Source organism: Lipophrys pholis, assembly GCF_963383615.2.
Source record: "Lipophrys pholis genome assembly, chromosome: 20".
Taxonomy (NCBI): Eukaryota; Metazoa; Chordata; class Actinopteri; order Blenniiformes; family Blenniidae; genus Lipophrys; species Lipophrys pholis.
Window position 1 is genome coordinate 12,744,885 of NC_137648.1, and position 17,355 is coordinate 12,762,239.

General features: G+C 41.9%; 1 protein-coding gene across 1 annotated transcript in view; it reads right to left on the minus strand.

The window, feature by feature from the left end:
* The window catches only part of cacnb2a (calcium channel, voltage-dependent, beta 2a), a gene marked incomplete at both ends in the record, with an annotated part of 63,859 nt that overhangs the window by 44,880 nt on the left and 1,624 nt on the right, over positions 1–17,355 (minus strand). The window contains one exon of the mRNA XM_080489687.1: positions 16,777–16,869. Within this exon, the coding sequence (XP_080345813.1) occupies positions 16,777–16,869 (93 nt within the window). The remainder of the gene's footprint in view (positions 1–16,776; positions 16,870–17,355) is intronic.

A 17,355-nucleotide genomic window follows, 5' to 3' on the forward strand; every position in this document is an offset into this window, starting at 1 on the left:
GTTCCCAAAGGATAAACTCCTTCCCGTCTAGGGCTCGTGATGAGATCCCAGTGGTCTATGTGTCCATGCCCATAATGGACATCATGTTTGTTTGTTTTTTTCACTATATTACAGTCATCATAAAATAGCAATACAGTGCCAGCGTCGGTAATAATGTCACATGCAGAAAACAGTCCGGAGCCTTCAAATAATATTTGCTTTAAAAACTAAACAAATCCACCAAAGGACACGAACAATCAATACTTCCTTCATCCCCGAGTTAATTAAAAGTGCTACACTTTAAAAAGCTAGATGACTGATTGCTTAAATAGCAACCACTGTATATTCACTATCGCATTTCCTGTCGTCCTGGTGAGACGCGGCAGTGTGACATTGTCCCATCAGGCTTTGGTGTACTTTACTCAACTCTCCAGCTTTTGTTTGAGCAGGACTCGTCAGGTTCACTGAGGACAGTTCGCTGTGCTGCAGAGAGCAGCAGCAGCAGCAGCACGACATATGTGCCATATGGGTGGGCTGAAGGAAAGTGGAGCAGAGTTTCCCTCCGGAGTAAAACACATAAGTACATCTCTATTTCTGCACACATGCACATGTACAATGTATTGGCCAAAAAAAAAAAAAAAAAAAAAAAAAGCAAACTATTCACGCTGTCAAACACAAATGCTTGTTTAAGAGAACACAACATATGGTGTTGCATACGGAGGGGGGATTTAGCCCTGGGTTCATCACACCGTTATGGTGTCACTCGCACCTGATATGCAGCGACTGAACAACTTGCGTCAAAAACAAGCTGAGGCGAGTGGCAGGATGTCATATGACTGCAGAATCAAAAGGGGACCATGACGACAGACAGATAGATGGTGGAATCAGTAGTAAACAGTAACTCCATCACATAGTCTCTCTTCTCTGCCCCCCCACCCCCACCCCGCCAAGTAGCTGATTTCATCCTCGCAAAGCCACTCTCACTCTAATCTCCCCTGATCCGTCTGTACTGGCAAAGAATCAGATATCAAACTCACCGACTCTAAAACAAAAACTAACTCACGCATGGATACAATACTAGTTTTAGTCAAACATGCACGTTTTTCTCCTGGCAGATTCTGCACTGACTTGCCATTGCATACAATTTCAAGATATCAACATCTGCCATGAGTCTTGTTGCACAGACAGAGTTGGTAGACTGACAGATTTCATGAAGTGGGCATGTAGTAGCTTGTGGTTATATAAAACCTAAATCTGTGAGCCTCAGTTTGGGATAGCCAATGGCTACAAAAGCCTCAGAAACCAACGGAGATACACTGCAATAGTCTCTACATAACCCGTCAAATCAATCTCATCAATAGAAATGAAAATGTTCCCTCAAGTTTCAGCAGTTTGGAATGAAACTACACATGAAAAAGAAGAGGAAACTCCTTCCACATCAACACACCCCACTTACCCATGAGACATTTTTATTCTTGGTTTGTTTGATCATGGCAACAAGAGCAGGCCGGTAACCAGGCGAGAGGAGCCCTACCCCCCCCCCCCCCCCCCCGCCCCCGCTCAGCAGATTTCAGCCCCACAGCAGCCTGTTGCTTGAGGAGGTCTGCGCAGGATCCTGGGTGACGGCCAGAGGCACTCTAAGCCATAGGTCATCATCGTCTGCCCTGCAAACTTGCGAGCTCAAAACTCCGGCTTTGACTGAATCCAGCATCTGTTAAGAGGGTATCGCACGAGAAACATATGAAGAATGACAAAGTTTTCAGGGGGGGGGTGTATGGACTCCTGCAAAAGGCAAAAAGATCAGGCGAGAATATATCCAGCAAAGTCATGAATCTCTTCCTCCTGACAGCACACAGTGACCTGATGGTCTGATTATGTATTCAAGCAGAGTATGAATATGAAACATCGCAGCAGGTTTAACCCCGCCCTGCTGAGCCACAGCGGGCACCCAATGGCAGAGCAGATCTGTGTGGCCAGCTCCCGAGGGTGAGCTTATAGGAGTATTAGGACAAACATGCAGGGGCTTCCCGCTGGTTGGCAGGTTCAACGACACCTAACCCTAACCCCAGATATCAGTGAGTATCATCATCGAGAAGCAGAATGAAACTTGAAAGTAATTGACTTTGTCTTTGTGTGCTGGAGGCGGCTCGTCCTCTCATCGCTCTCTGAACATGTCCGTGTTACCTCACGCTCTCGTATTTATGTCGCTTTCCTTTCCTCTACAATTCCTTCTCTCTGGGGTTCCTCTTCCCACCCAGCTGGCACCTGTTGTCATGACGTTTTCTTTTGCTGAGGCACGAATACCACGACAGACAGAGAAGGCAAGGGAGAGTTGCCGAGTATTTTCTGGCTGATATTTCCCAGCCAGTTGTGTCACCGCTCTTTGATCCAGGATTAAATGGACCCTCTCAACCAGCAATTTAATCATTAAATGATGCCTTGACTCCCACCCCCTCGGAGCCTAATCTACATCATACTTTTTACATCAACATCTTCCCACCATCCCTTTCACACTTCAAAGTCATTGTGTACAAGTTGATCTGGATTACCCGTAAAAAAAAAATCAGTGAAGAGTTCACAGGCAATAAATGCTGATCTGAGTGGCCGCACTTAGGTGAAATTGAGCCACAAAAGCAGTGTGTTAATCTCTGGATTATCGCGCAGGAAAGTCAACAGAGTGAACATTACACATGCAGAACAACCAGTGCTCTAAAGTAAGTAAAATCTGTGCCGAAGCCTTAGCTCAACAGCTTTTTGAAGTATTTAGAACGTCTGAATCAATCATTTCTAACTTGACTTTCTCACTAATGAATCTTTCCTCACCCATCTTGTATATGCACACTCAAATTTACACCTATAAGAATATTAAAGTTGTCAATTGAAGAGTATCTGCAAAACATAGGGAGAATATATAAACTCCACACAAAAAGCCTTCCAAGCCTTGAATCAAACCAAGTGTTAACCAGTAGTTGTTAACTTGTGTAAACTGCAAATATTATTATTGCAATCACTTCCAAGTCTAATATTCAGAGTAGCTGCTAATAAGGAAATGTCTGAATTGGTCTTTACCATTATTTTGAAACCAAAATGTTTTCTGAACGCTTTCAGTTTGTTCATTTGTTCATTTAAAAGCCCATTTTATATCAATTTATTTGCATGACAAAGAAAAACTTCACTTAAACAGTTAAGCCAAGCAATTATTGCAGCTCCTGACTGTAATTTTCTGCATAACCATCTTTATCGCCCACTCTTCTTTGATTCATAGTTGCCCTGTTTAGTTTGTATTTCATGGGAAACCTGCAAATTCCACATAGTAATTAAAAACATAAACACATGCCATAAAAACCGGTTATGGAGGAAGACTTTCTGCAGCTCCTGATCCATTTTTAACGTCTGTCGCTCTAATTAATTGTCTCTCACATCCATATGGGCCAGCAGCCCTCCTCTGGTGCACAAGGTTGTCTGCATCGCTCTCCTGTTAATTGGCTACAAAGAACATCTGCTCCTGTTTTAAGTGAGGCTCAGTTTGTCCAGGGCGTCCTGCCTGTCTGAGGTGCCATTTAAATAAAGGCAAGCAAAGCTCACAGCCGTTACACCAGTAAGACGGAAATGTCATCAAGTTACTGTGAGCCCATTGGTCTATAGGAGTCACGGTGAACAATGAGGAAGGTATAAGTGAAAGTATGTGAAGATTTAGCGTTTCATGGAAACTAAATAAATCCCACAGCCTTTCCAACTGTGGAGCCTCTCGGCGACGTATTCCTCTCCGAAGGAATTTGTTGTAGTGTAACGTTACGACAGTAATAAATGGAATTACTGACTTTGCCAGAAATTGCAAGCCTCACAAAAAATGATGATAGCACTACAGTCCTCAAAGCATCTGGTTTTCACTGATAGCAGCAGAGAGAGAGAGAGAGAGAGAGACAGAGAGAGAGAGTGAGAGAGCGAGAGATGGCTTCATCACGTCTTACACAGCAAACGCACAGAAAAAATGTAATTACTGACATTTTAAGGACAAATTTATACTGAAGGACTTTTAAGTGTACATTTTTGGGAACGCCTGCATTCAGGTGTTCTCAAGCAGATGTCAGAAGTTGCGTACTTGGCGTGTTCACGCTCAGGTTTAATCCGATTAAAAGAAGCCTTGCGTCTGGAGCTGAAGTAATGCGGCCCATTTGTGGAAGTGTGAGCACTGCTCACCAAATGTGGTGCACAGCAAACAAGTGGACTGAGACTGTTTAGAGAACAGGTCTTGGTGCACTCCCAAACACACTCTGGTCGGGTTTAATCTAAGTACGAGTATGAAAACATCACAAATAAAATCGTCTGAGCAGACCAAAGGCAAGGCACTGGATCACAGTGCAAACACAGTGATTCAGCATATCTTGACTAAAGGAACGGCTTAAGCTTTTTCATTTATTCTATCACACACCATTGTTATGGAAGTTATATTGCCAAATATATGTCAAAATAGATAACCAAAGTGTGTTTTCGACGCGTTATTTTTATACCCATGCTATTAATGTTGCTCCAACATCTCTACTACTTTTCCTTAATATTGAAAAAAAAAAGAAAATGTTCATGTTTACCTTAGCTTTATCCGTTCCCACCTATTGGATCTTTTGCCTGAATAAATATTCATCTTTTGCTAAAGAGGAATTGTATTGACTTCAGGATTCATCACAGGACACATTGACAAAATCAGTGGAGGGAAATGTCTCTGCCTATTGGTGTTGTGTTTGTTTTAACTTACTTGACACACTCCACAATACTCTGATAACGTGATTTCAAGAAGACAAAAAGAAGGTAAGTCTTATTGCAGCTTTACACTGGGTTTACCCTCATCGGTTGTATACCATATATTTTGGAGATACTGAGTTCCATCCATGACTTCACTGTTTCCACAGCGTAGAGCAGAGAGAGTTTTAAATCTCATAGTGTCAGTTGTAACTAAAGCAGGGTCAGTGCATAGTGTCGCTGACATCAGTGTTTCCATGCCGGGGCAGAGCTATACACTATACGGGCCTCCACAGATATATATCACACTTTCCAGTCCAATGGCGATGTGATGGATTATGTAAAAGCAGTAAAAATCCACCTCAATCTGAGACATTCCTGAGGGCCTCTGTGGCCAATTAGCCGCTCAGTTTCCGGACATTTCCATATTTTCTGGAAAGGTGAAAGAATGCATGTTCTCAGCCAAGGAAACCCTGCTGCAGTCTCCTCTGCGCTGGCTCGACACTCTTTGCTGGGCGTGCATCCCAGTGCCTGGAAAACTGGGAATTCCAAGTCACACTTTTGCAATGGGAGGTTAGCTCACCACTCACCAAGCTCAACAGTTTCTGGGAAAAATGACACTCGTCTGTGTAAAACCAGAGAGTTTGCCTTTTCTCGGTCGTTATGTGGTTACTTCACAGCCTCCAGCAGGTCGAAGTTTTACTGATTTACTACATTTAGTGAATTAACTGGCACAAAATGTTGAAGAAAACAATGACTCATAGAGTTCGATTACTTTTCCTCTTGTCCCACTCTGAAATTCAAGTTTCTGGTTTTAGTTTAATATTTTTGCTGGATGACCCGCTTTGAAATGTGCTGCAGATATTCAGTAGGCCTCTCTATGCATGACTTTTAGCTTTCTTTTGATCAGTGCTGTGTTCAGGTAAACTAAAGGTCTTCCTTCAACTCTCAGTTGCATGTCATTTCAATAGATCAACATGACACACCGGGTTTGTGAAACACAATTGTAGTTGCTGACTTTAGTATGTCCATAAACAAACACTGAATATTATAATAACCCCAATTTAGGGTTGATGGCCGCTAAGAAGGGCACGTCACCAGCCAGGCACCCCAGAAGTGACTCTTACTCTGGGTAAAATATAATTTCCCAAAGATAAACTGCATGACAGACAGTTCTTAACACAGTTCTCGCAAACAAACTATGATGTCTGGTACTTCTATTGCCCTGGCAATAATACAAAACAGCAAGAAACAAACAAAAGACTTCCAGGCATTTCTTAACCAGGGCTATCCTGGGACTGGCGATCTGTCCACAGTGTACCCTGCCTTCGCCCATAGTTGGCTGGGATACGACTGCAGTGCAACGCAACCCTGAACTGAATGAAGAGCGATCGAAGATGGATGGACTTTTAGCCAAGCTTCCCAAAACAAGAAGAATTACTCGAAAGAACTGAAAATGTTAATAAAATGAAAAAGACACTTTGTTGAGTTCATCCTTATGAAATGGAAACAGAAATTGTTTATCTGTATGTAGAACTGAGTACTTTCGGAAATGTGAACTAAACCAACATCTTGAACAAGTCATCAATTAATTAGCCTGCAATGTCAAACTCACAAATCTTTGCATATTATCACGTTCTATTAGGTAATTTTGAAAAAAATCTGAGCCATACACCATATAATCCTGCATTCAGAAAAAAGCACTGTGACAAAACTCATGAATATTTGTACAAAAATGAAAGTAGAATGTTTTTTGAGCGGAAATTTCAACAAATGACTCAGACAGAGCTGACTACTGCTGCATCATGGTAAGCAGGAGAGCCTAGAAAACAAAAAAAGGGGGGGGAATGGAGTAGACCCTGCTGGCTTCAATTAGCTGAGTTTCCGTGAGGAGCGTCTGGGACAGGCTACTCCGTGTGTCAGACGGAGTCCCATCCGGCCGGGTCTCCGTGCTCCACATTCCATCCAGAGCAGAATTGTGTTCTGCCCCATTTCAGGCGTAAAACGGTGGTTTACTGCTCCATATTGGAAACATGTGAGAGGAGTGTCATAGGGAGACCGGCGTGTCACGGCAGCCGGGGTCCTTGCAAGTTCAGGCCCCCGAACTGCCACCTATGCCAAGAAGTCCATCCGGTTTTAACTCTGCTCGTTTCATTAATTTCAGTCATTAAATATTAGCACATGTCGTCAGTGATACGCCGCCACAGTGGATGGTTTATTTTCATGCACACACCTTACACATGGGGCTTAGATGCTCCAGTGTGGCGTTTCAGCAGCTGGTCCTGCACTAATCCACTCATCAGTTAAATTAAAGCTTACTCAGTTGTACACTAAACATTGATCCAGCCTACTGTGGTGCATGTCACATAAAATCAGATTGCATAACCAAACTACAGTAGCCTGCTTGGGTCCACATGCACATCCCTTTTTCTACTCTACAAGATCAGCGAGGAAGGTTTCGTTCCACTTCAGAAGTTGGGCCCACATTTCTCGACAGACTAGATCATAATGGGACCACGTGTCTCTGAATGTGATTTAGAAAAGCAGCCCTCCTTTGGCTGAACTTGGACATAAGTAATGCATTGCATGCCACTCACAGTATCAGATTATTTCCTAAACATTTGGAGATCTTTGACTTCACTAATAGCATTGAACCTCCATAAGTTAAAGTAACTGAGTGATTAAAAGTTGATGTTTTTTCTGAAAAAAATTGAAATCTCGCAAAAGGACAGAATGTTTTTAATTTTCTGCCAAATAATCTCAAAACCAGACAACTTACATTTACTGGCACCTTTATTTAACTGTCAATGCACTATATCCAAGTTTTCCCCATGTTGACTGGACATTTCCATTTTAAAAAGTTAAGTGCAAGCATCATTGTCACATTGAATCAAAATGCACTTATTTTGTTAGAAGGACTTTTATACGCTTTATTATCAGATTGAATCTGTTAGTGTATTCAGAACATTTTGTTCCATCCTGCAATGAGTCGCCTAAATTCTAAGGATGACTTCATAACTTGCTTTGTTAATGAATAAAAGACACACTGCTTCATGTATATGATTTGTTTGATTACTGATGGTATTATTGACAGTGTGCTACTTGTGTGTTTGTGTTTACAGTATGTGTGAATGTAACATGTGCAGGAGAGTAAAAGTGTGACATGGCCATCTAGTGGTAAAACTCAACAAGAGCGGATCATTTTTATCTGCAGTACTGTAGACTTGTGTACAAGAAGCCAAAATACACTGATTCTTTAACCAGCCCCATTGATGAACAGTGTAATGGAGACTATGTGAACAGTATACTCCACACAGATGAATCCACTGATGCCAGCTGCAACCAAATGACGGTGAAGAAAGAATAAGAGATAAAAGGAAATGCATGTATCATCATGTTCATACCTTGAATATAGAGAAACAGATCAACATTTTCTTCTTGCTGCATTACATTAAGCTGAACAGTACCAATAAACTTAATCTAATGACACTTTACACTATAAATAAATCCAAAGCCCAAAAAGTGAAACTGTCATAGCAATGTTTTATGCAGCGTAAACCCACAGGACTAAAAAAAAAAAAACACAACAGCCTAAGCTCTCTGTCCAAACCCAGGAATAAATATGAAATGAAAGATTTATTAAGTCTGGCAGCACTGAGAACAGAGATCTGCGGGAAACTGAGGGCAGTGCTGGTGAGATATTTCAGCTAAGTCCTGCAGCCTTCAGGACCGTTTCAGGATAGAGATCTACACAGGCAGGGAACAGCGATCAACATCGAGGGGAGAGAGCTGGCAGGCATCCAGTGACTGCTCAGACTGGCGCTTTGAAGCAGCACTGATATATTCAGGAAAGTTGTGCACGTATGGAAACATCTGCAAAAATAATTTCTGAATAATTCTGACGGCACAAGCCATCGTGAAGCAATTATAGCAAAACACATTAATCTACGCCTGTTGGCTTCAGCAACTGTTGGCTTCATCTGTCCTGTAGCCTCTCAGCATCAGAGCCACAAACTCACATATGGAAGCGCTGCTCTCCGGCGATGGCCCAGCCCACAGCACGGCATGAAGGGGACCAGGGAGGGGAGGAACGGAAGGCCGTCTCACAGACTCCCCTGTCAGGCAGCAGCATCTACTCAGCCTCGGTCCATGCTTGCAGACTTGGCTCACCGGGTTGTGGACCGCCAAAAGACGCAGAGGAAGATGGCGAGAACAGGAGATATCCTTAATGGAGGAGTGAGCAGAGGGAGCAGAGGACTGTTGTATCCAAACCAGCCCCACTACTTCTGTTCACCCCTCCCCACGTGTGCATCCAATTCCTCCCCTCAGGATTCAGAAACTCTGAGATCTGAGAAAAAGTCAGATTGCGATACTCCCCGCCCTCCACCTCCTCATCTTCCACCCATCTCCAGACTGTTGCAGTAAAGTGTCCACCGGCTAAACGGCGAAGTGCAACGTCTGGGCTGAACTGTTTACCCCACCCCGAAAATCTGTGCACGCGCCAGCAGATCCTCTGTGCTGCCAAATCCTCTGCAGCGCTGCTGTGCTGTGGCAGAGACGCACCGTTGCAGGGTGGCAGGATAGTTCAGCCGCAAATAGATTTACACACAGTCCTTGTCACACACACATACACATACACACACACATACACACACACACACACACACACACACACACACACACACACACACACACACACACACACACACACACACACACACACACACACACACACGCGCGCACACACACACACAAGTTACTGCTCAACAAGGGGAGGAGGTGGAGTTCAGAGCGTCCTTTATTGACCGCTGTCTCCTGCTTTCTAATGGAGGACACGCCTCTACCCCCCCCCCCCCCCCCCCCCCCACACACACACACACCTCATCTTTTTCCTATCTGTCAAGGTTGAGTTTGCTTTAAAACATTGATACACACACATGCACCCTTGCTTTATTGACTTTCTGTATTCTGCTCTTTCCTCAGCTTCTTTCCCTTTCATCTCATTTTACAATAAGACACTGAGAAAGCTACCGGTTGCTGGAGAGGTTGCACTGTGCTACGTGCTCCATGAACCAGCGTGTATGTGTGTGTGTCAACAACAGTGTGGCAGTGCAACTCCGCCTGTGGTGCAGAGGGAAGTCACTCACACAATGAGCGGAGTGTAACCGCAGAGCTACGGCGCTTATTACTTGTCCTCACACCTCCTCCCCACCCCTGTTCCTCCCTGCTGTGTTCAGGTGATTGAGTCCTGAGTGACACGCAGCTTCACTGCTGCGTCGCAACTGCTGCGTCAGCCATAAATGACGTTTTTTTTCTTTTTTTCACTTCATGTCTCAGCAGCTAACGAAAACAGTCATAGCAGGGATGAAGAGGTAATATTCATATGAACAGCATGACTGTAGCTGTTTTTTTTTCTTTTTTCTTTTTAGTAACTCATCTGGCAGCAAGGGCAGCAGGGTACGCAGTGTGAGCTACTGGCTGAATGTTAATGCTCTGACAGTGCTCCTCCTAAATCTAATATAGATTCAGGACATCTGCATATTGTGCAGCGATATTAAAAAGTTATTATGGACTGAATGTTAATGAATAAGAGCAGATGATAATAGCCTGTCGTGAAATTAGGATTTATGTTCATGAAGATGAAAACCAGTGAAGACATTGTGGCTTTCAATCATTCTGAGCTGCAGGATTTAAGTTAGAATATTCTAATCGTGGAGCTAAACTAAATCAAAAATGTATAGTGTTTGATTAATAAATGCAGTTCGATAGTATAACTGGTAATACTTTCATGTCTATTGCGCATTTATGGTTGCATATATTTTTATTTCTGAAGGAGTAAGCTCACTAATTGTGCATTAGGATTGCATTTCCATTGTGTTCAAAAACACAAAATATACAATCAGCTTTTTTTATAACCAGGAACGCCGTCGTAATATTGTGCAGAGCTGGTTTTGATGCTGAAGATATCACCAGTCACTATCAGTGCTGTTGCTCTGACTGACATGCAACCGACTGTCATCAGGATATAAACAAGATTTCTGCTGTCAGATAATGAGTCAATACGAAGACAAACTCAGTTTACCATCTTCAGAAAGATGTGATACTCATTGTTTCTACACAGCGACGAGGGCTTATGATAAGAACATATCATCAGTCTTGCACCTGAAAGGCTATCTACCTAAATTTTTACATCCAATGCTGTAATCAGTCTCCAGGTATATATTCCAAGTAAATACAGAATCTTTTAAAACCTAACTTTCAAGTGACATTCAAGCTTTAACTCCTAATTCATGTACAAGTTAATAAGTTTGACTTTCAGCAAGGAGAAATAGTCCCTAATTGAAAAGTGAAACCCTTAAAACTTATGAAAACTAAATTTTAAATGAAGAAATGTGTGCTTTGGTGAATATAAATAACACTGGTTTGCACAAGGGCCAAATGGTGATGTAAGGCTTTGAAGCTCATCAGCTGATAGTACGTGTGTATATATATATATATATATATATATATATATATATATATATATATATATATATATATATATATATATATATATATATATATATATCTTCTGAGGTCTGACAAACACTCAGCCCCAATGTAAACCTGGCACCATCTTTCATCAGTATCAGAGCTTCGTTAGTTTACTGCCAATATTTTACCGGCTGACATGTGTCACTGTGATAGAGAGGCGTCATTATCAAGACAGAACTGTGCACCTTACAGTGAAAAAGGAGTCCTATCTATCAGCTCACCTGTCAGCAGACGCCCCCCGTTCAGTAGTAATCATCACCCGCCTGCGTGTGTTGTGACAAACACAGCAGTGGAACAGGTCTACACGATCACATGCTGCCTGTTTGATTCGGGTTTATTATGTGCTTCCTGGATGTGCCTTGCAGATAGCACCTGGCGTGGATTTCACTCAAGGTGCTACTTACAGTTCTTCTTTTTGAGACCCTGTACACACAACAGACAACGATAGCTGGACATGCACAATGACCATTGAAGTAAGAGAACAGTAAAAATGTTTCCGTACTCGCTCTACATCTGCTTCACTACCAGGAAGAGAGCCACAATCAATCACCCGGGCAGAAACAGTGATCTTTCAGGGCAAGAGTAGGAGCTAATTAAATTAATCCATTTTATGATTAAAACAAGAAAAAAGGAGAGGATACGCAGTTGCCCGTTATACATCAAATGCAGGAACTTCTTGCTTTTCTGTTCTATGAGACGGATGTATATTAGAGGCAGATTTATCTCATATTAGATCAAATAAATGGACTATATCAGATATACTAAGTTATCTGAATAGAACAATATCAACGTGAGACCTGCTGCCATAAATTTGTGAGTTCCAAATATAAACTTGGCAAATAAATTTAGTCTTAGCTGCAACACAGCAGGGTGGGGCAAGCAGGGAGGCAGAGTAACTTGGATTCAGGTCAAATGTAAAAGCAAAGCATGCCAAGTATTGAAGCCAAACCTTTCCGGTTTGCTAAACACAGTCTGTACCTTTTTTCGTAATTTGCTTACCATTCACTAAATCTATGTGATACATATTGTATGAGGGACCCGTACTGAGAACCTGATCCTTCACCATGATTATTAGATATTATGCTTTGAAACTAAATAGTTAAAACAATCTGAAGTAATTGTAATGTCACGCCAAGGTAAAAAAAATAAAATAGAAAAAAAACCACTAAAATATATTTTCACTAGATGGCAGTCTGGTGCCATAGTGACGGGTGTCTGAACAGCAGCAGAGGATTACAGCTGCTTTTCTTGATTACTTCATAGAGTATTTTAGACATGGCATAATTACTGGAGTCTGATACTATACGTCACAATTGGTTTGCCAGTGAATGTTTACATTAAAAAAAAAAACCTTGACATTTGTTGCCATAAACGTTCACAGGGTTAATGCTTTACCTTCGAGAATAAATAGAGGCTGCAACTGTAGGTCATAATACATATGCATTATATAAAAAAATACCCACATCTGCCAGATTTGATAATCACTGTAGCCATAACAAGTGTTTAGTGTCATTCTTTTTTCTCCATTAAGTAGAAAAAAGTCTGGAGAATGATGTGAAGGGGGGAAAAAAAGCTTGCAAAAAAGCTTCCTGTGCTCACCGCAAGCTCTCGGGCAGCCTTTCAGCACCAAATCCGTCCCTCCAGTCTGAATGTACAGACGGAGCATACAGCAAGGGTCAGACTGCAACGAGGCCTGTTACTGCTATTGGGAATAAATATCATGAGAGTTGTACAGAGATAGAGGTGAACGAGGCAAGAGGAGGCGGGCAACACACACACACACACACACAACCATTTACATAAACATAATGTGTGGGAAGCAGCGGGAGGTTAATTATGACATAATACTCCATGAGCTATGTAAATCACAGTTTAAACTGACATGCCTGTACATCAAAACACTTCTTTATTTCTGTATTGTTTTCTATACAGCAGATGCACTCAAGTTAAATCCCTTTGAACAGGAGTTTTCCATAGGGAATAGTTACTCCATTTTTTATTAAATTTTTTTTAAACCTAAAATATAAAAAATATATATATACTCAGCAATGGACTGGAGACCTGTCTCATGATATCACCTTGGAGGCTACAGCCTCCTCAAACCTACTTTGAATAAAGGCTGTATAGAGCAGACATATGGCTAATTGGATTAATAAAGCTTTTACTTCATGTACTGATGTTTGTGCTGTTTTTGATCCCCTTATTTTTGTATTTCATAATCTTTTATATTTCTTTTATTTCTTTGTAAAGCACAGTAAACTGCCTTGTGTCTGAACAAGGTGCTCCTTTCTGATATAAACATCTAAGAGCCATTTGATTTATAGCGACATCTAACACCTAAATCACAACATTTACATCCAAGAGCTTGACATCCTCATGTTAAGCTCAACTAACAGTATCTCTGTACAGGAGAAGAGTAAAATGATTGGGTATCTATCATTAGCAATTTCACATTAATATAACCTGACAGAATAAATGAAGCTCCAGGACTCATGGTCTTTTTTCAACTTCACTACTCAGGAAACACTTTTATACATGTTCTTTTAAACCATTCATCCACTTGTGTTTAATCCTGTTGTCTGTTCTGTGCTTTGTTTCTCACTCTCTGTGAGGCACTTTGTTAGGACTGTTTTTAGAGGAGAGCTATATAAAGAAAGTTTATTATTATTCAGGGTCATTGGGGACTGGATCATTTCCCAGGATGCAACAGACGAAAACAGACACTCCAAGCAGAGTGCCAGTCTATGGGTGGACAATCGCTGGTGTCAGGCACCTATGAGTAGTTTTGAAGACAACCAGATGATACAACATTTAAGGCCATTTCATCTATTTCAAAAAGAAAAGCAAACAATCAGACGATGGTCACAAAAAGTATTGTATATTGCCATGTGGTTGACACAACTATTTAAGATAGTTATATACTGTATTATACTTCTCAGTGAAATACCGAAAAGGTACAGATTGTACACAGTCGTATCCTCTGGTTCTCTTTATAGCTGCCATTAAATATGAATGTTTATACAACCTAAAGTCTTTTCACAGATCCAGTGGACACGTACAGTATTAAGTCGGTAGCCTATGTGCGTTACACGTGTTGAAATGCAGGTTCCAGTGAGTGGGCCTGAGGTGCTGATTTTGCTTTATCTGCATCCACAGCCATCATGTGGAGGAGGTTCAGTAATTCATTAAAATGAGGGAGTGGCAAAGAAGATAAAAATGATAAATGCTCAAATTTGGTTCTTCCTGACAAGCCATATCGACGGCAGATGAATGTTCTCTCAACAACGAGGTCCATTATTTGTGATTATGGAGCACTGAGCTCAGGATCCTGCTTCCTCAACAAAGCAGAGCAATATGCACATAAGATGCAGATTGCAGACGCGTACTCAAGTTGCCTGAACACCAGGATGTCATGTGAAATGGCAAATGTTCATGTCACGTAATGAATGTGTGGCTATCACTTAGCTTATTGGTTAAATCAGTATTTATCTACACAAGCTTGTCACAATATAAATACATGAAAAAAGATCAAGGGCACAATTTAAAGAAATACTATTCACTGCTGAGACATATTATTCAATAAAGAATGAAATGTCAGCTCTCATCAGTTTGGTACCGTTCTGATACTGCCTGGTTTCCCAAAAGGATGCACACCATATTGTCCTGGTCTTTATGGGAATTCATAGCCCTTCAATGTTGCCAAAAACACACAGACACTGATGTGCCATCAGTAAGTCGATCCTCCTGCTGTCTGAAAGAAACCACCTACGGACAAATAAAAATAAACTATCCACCTGACGATGCTGAAGTTTGCAAACAGATCCGTGAGCGATGCCCCTTTTCTTTCTCAATGGACCGCTGAGCTCCAGTGAAACGTTGACCTTGCCACTCCCACGGCTGGGTAGACTGGTCTGGCCTGGACTTTCATTCTTACCTCCCTCCTCCATAGCCTTCCTCCACCCCCTCCGGGAATCAGGACAGGACTACAGGGAACGTCTCTCATTCTTTCTCTTGCAACATACTCTACGTCTGACCTCTAACCCCTCTATCCGTAGGAGCATGAGTAATTCTGTCTTTCAGGAGCTGTTTATACGCAGTTACCGCAAAATTGTCTTAACGCTCGAAGCTCTGTTGGATCGATCACATGCTGACCCTGACCAAAACTTCTCAAGACGCCTACAAGTATATAAGGACCATGAGGCACAAAAGCAGCATGTTAGATAGAAGCATTGGCGAGAAAAAAACAAAAACAAAACAATATTCTTTTAAAATCCTACTTTCTAGCCTGGCAACTTTTCCTGTTTACTATGAAGAGAGAACTGGATGACAGATTGGTGAATAGGTTGTGAGATATAACCTCACTGAAGTGAGCTTCTGAGTATTCCGGGTTGCGATTAGTTCAGCAGTTCTGATACCACGCCCTCATTTTTCTGTGAAAAGTGAAAACAATCACATTCAGTATGATTGAGCACGAGTTAAGGGAACAAGGTCAGACGAAACCCGCCGCTGTGATGACACAACTGAATAACAGTATTTACATTGTTATCCAAACAGAGGAGACATTACTGGAAGATATGCTATTTCTGGGACCTTAGCGAAGCAAATATCTAAAAGAGGATATTTCTTCTTGGCAGACACGCGCATCGCTGAGCCTGAAACACATTACTCCTCTTCTCTCATTTGAATGGCCTTGGATGGCTTTGCGACATGATGTGGCGTTGCACTGCAGACTGATGGTCATTGCCAGTTGAGCCGAGTGATGACAATGAATTTAGGGGAACTCCTCATTTGGAGGAGAAAAGAGTGTGGGAATGGGCACAAGCTCCCAAGGGCTGGCTGGAAAATTGGGCAATTTCTCACTAAGCAACTCGTACGAAGCCGCAGCAGCTCATTCAGGAGTTCTCCGTGGCCGTGAGAAGAAGCAGGCAGCAGTCTCGGAGGTGCGCTTTCTCTGATCTCCTCAACTTCCCGTCACTCCTCCGCTGCCAGAGACGAGGCGATCCGTGCCTCCTCCAAAAAAGGCAGAAACATTTAGGCGAGCAGTGTGCATCCTTAACCCAGCCCACGGTGTCCCTTTTCAGGTCTGCTCTACAAAGACCAGACCCGAGGAGTGTGTGTACCTTGCAGGGTCTGTTTTATACCAGGCCAGTGTGTTGCTGTTGCACTCAAAGCACCGGGGCTGCAGGTCCGAGGAGAGCCTACCCCTCAACACGGTGTACCCACTGTGTTTATACTGAGCTTTCAAACCAACGGCTCTTCTTATCCCTGATAGATGATGATGATGACGCAGATCGAGCTCTTATGCAAGATTGCATTTATTGTATTTCCAAAATCTCAGGTGGACACACAACAGTTACATATCAAAGTTTTTTATCTGTGATCTGGTAACATGATATTTTAGTAGGTTTGTATAACACAGGTTTTTTTGGGTTGTTTTTTTTATGGAGTATGAATCAGCCAGTAGAAAAGAGTCAAGGCCAATGGCTGAGAGAGAAATTGAATAAAAACCTGAGCTGAGACACTTACCTGGCGAACAAGGCTGTTGGTTGTGGTGTCAGACGAGGTGCTGCCATCCGAACCTTTGAAACGGCTTTTTCTTCGAGCTCCTTTGTTTTGAGACTTCAGAGTAGAAAAGGACAGACTGTTAAATTAAATAGAATTTACAGTGTTCTCAAGTCCATCTAAAGAAACAATTGTTTGTGCAGCCAAATTGTCTTATCACCATGAAATCTCTTGTTGACATAGTTGCAGTGAAAGACAATACGGATGGATCAAGGTTCAGTGCAAAGTAATCTAAAGGTTAAATGGTGTTTGTCAGAAAAAAACAAACAAGGATAAAGAAATGTGGATGTTTTTCCTTTCAACAAACTCTGTAATTAGTTATCTGACTCTAGGACTTTTTCAACGTATGTCTTTGTATTTACGTCAACACTCTTTTCTCGCCGTGTTTACAAAGTTTGGAACGTTAAATCAAAATGAACCTTTTGTTCAAACGAAAGTTTGTGTCACTAACTCAAACTTTTTGTGGCCTCATCAAACCCATGAGCCAGGCACAGCCATAAACAATCACCGTAAGTGAAATTATTACAGTAAGCAGCATTTTAT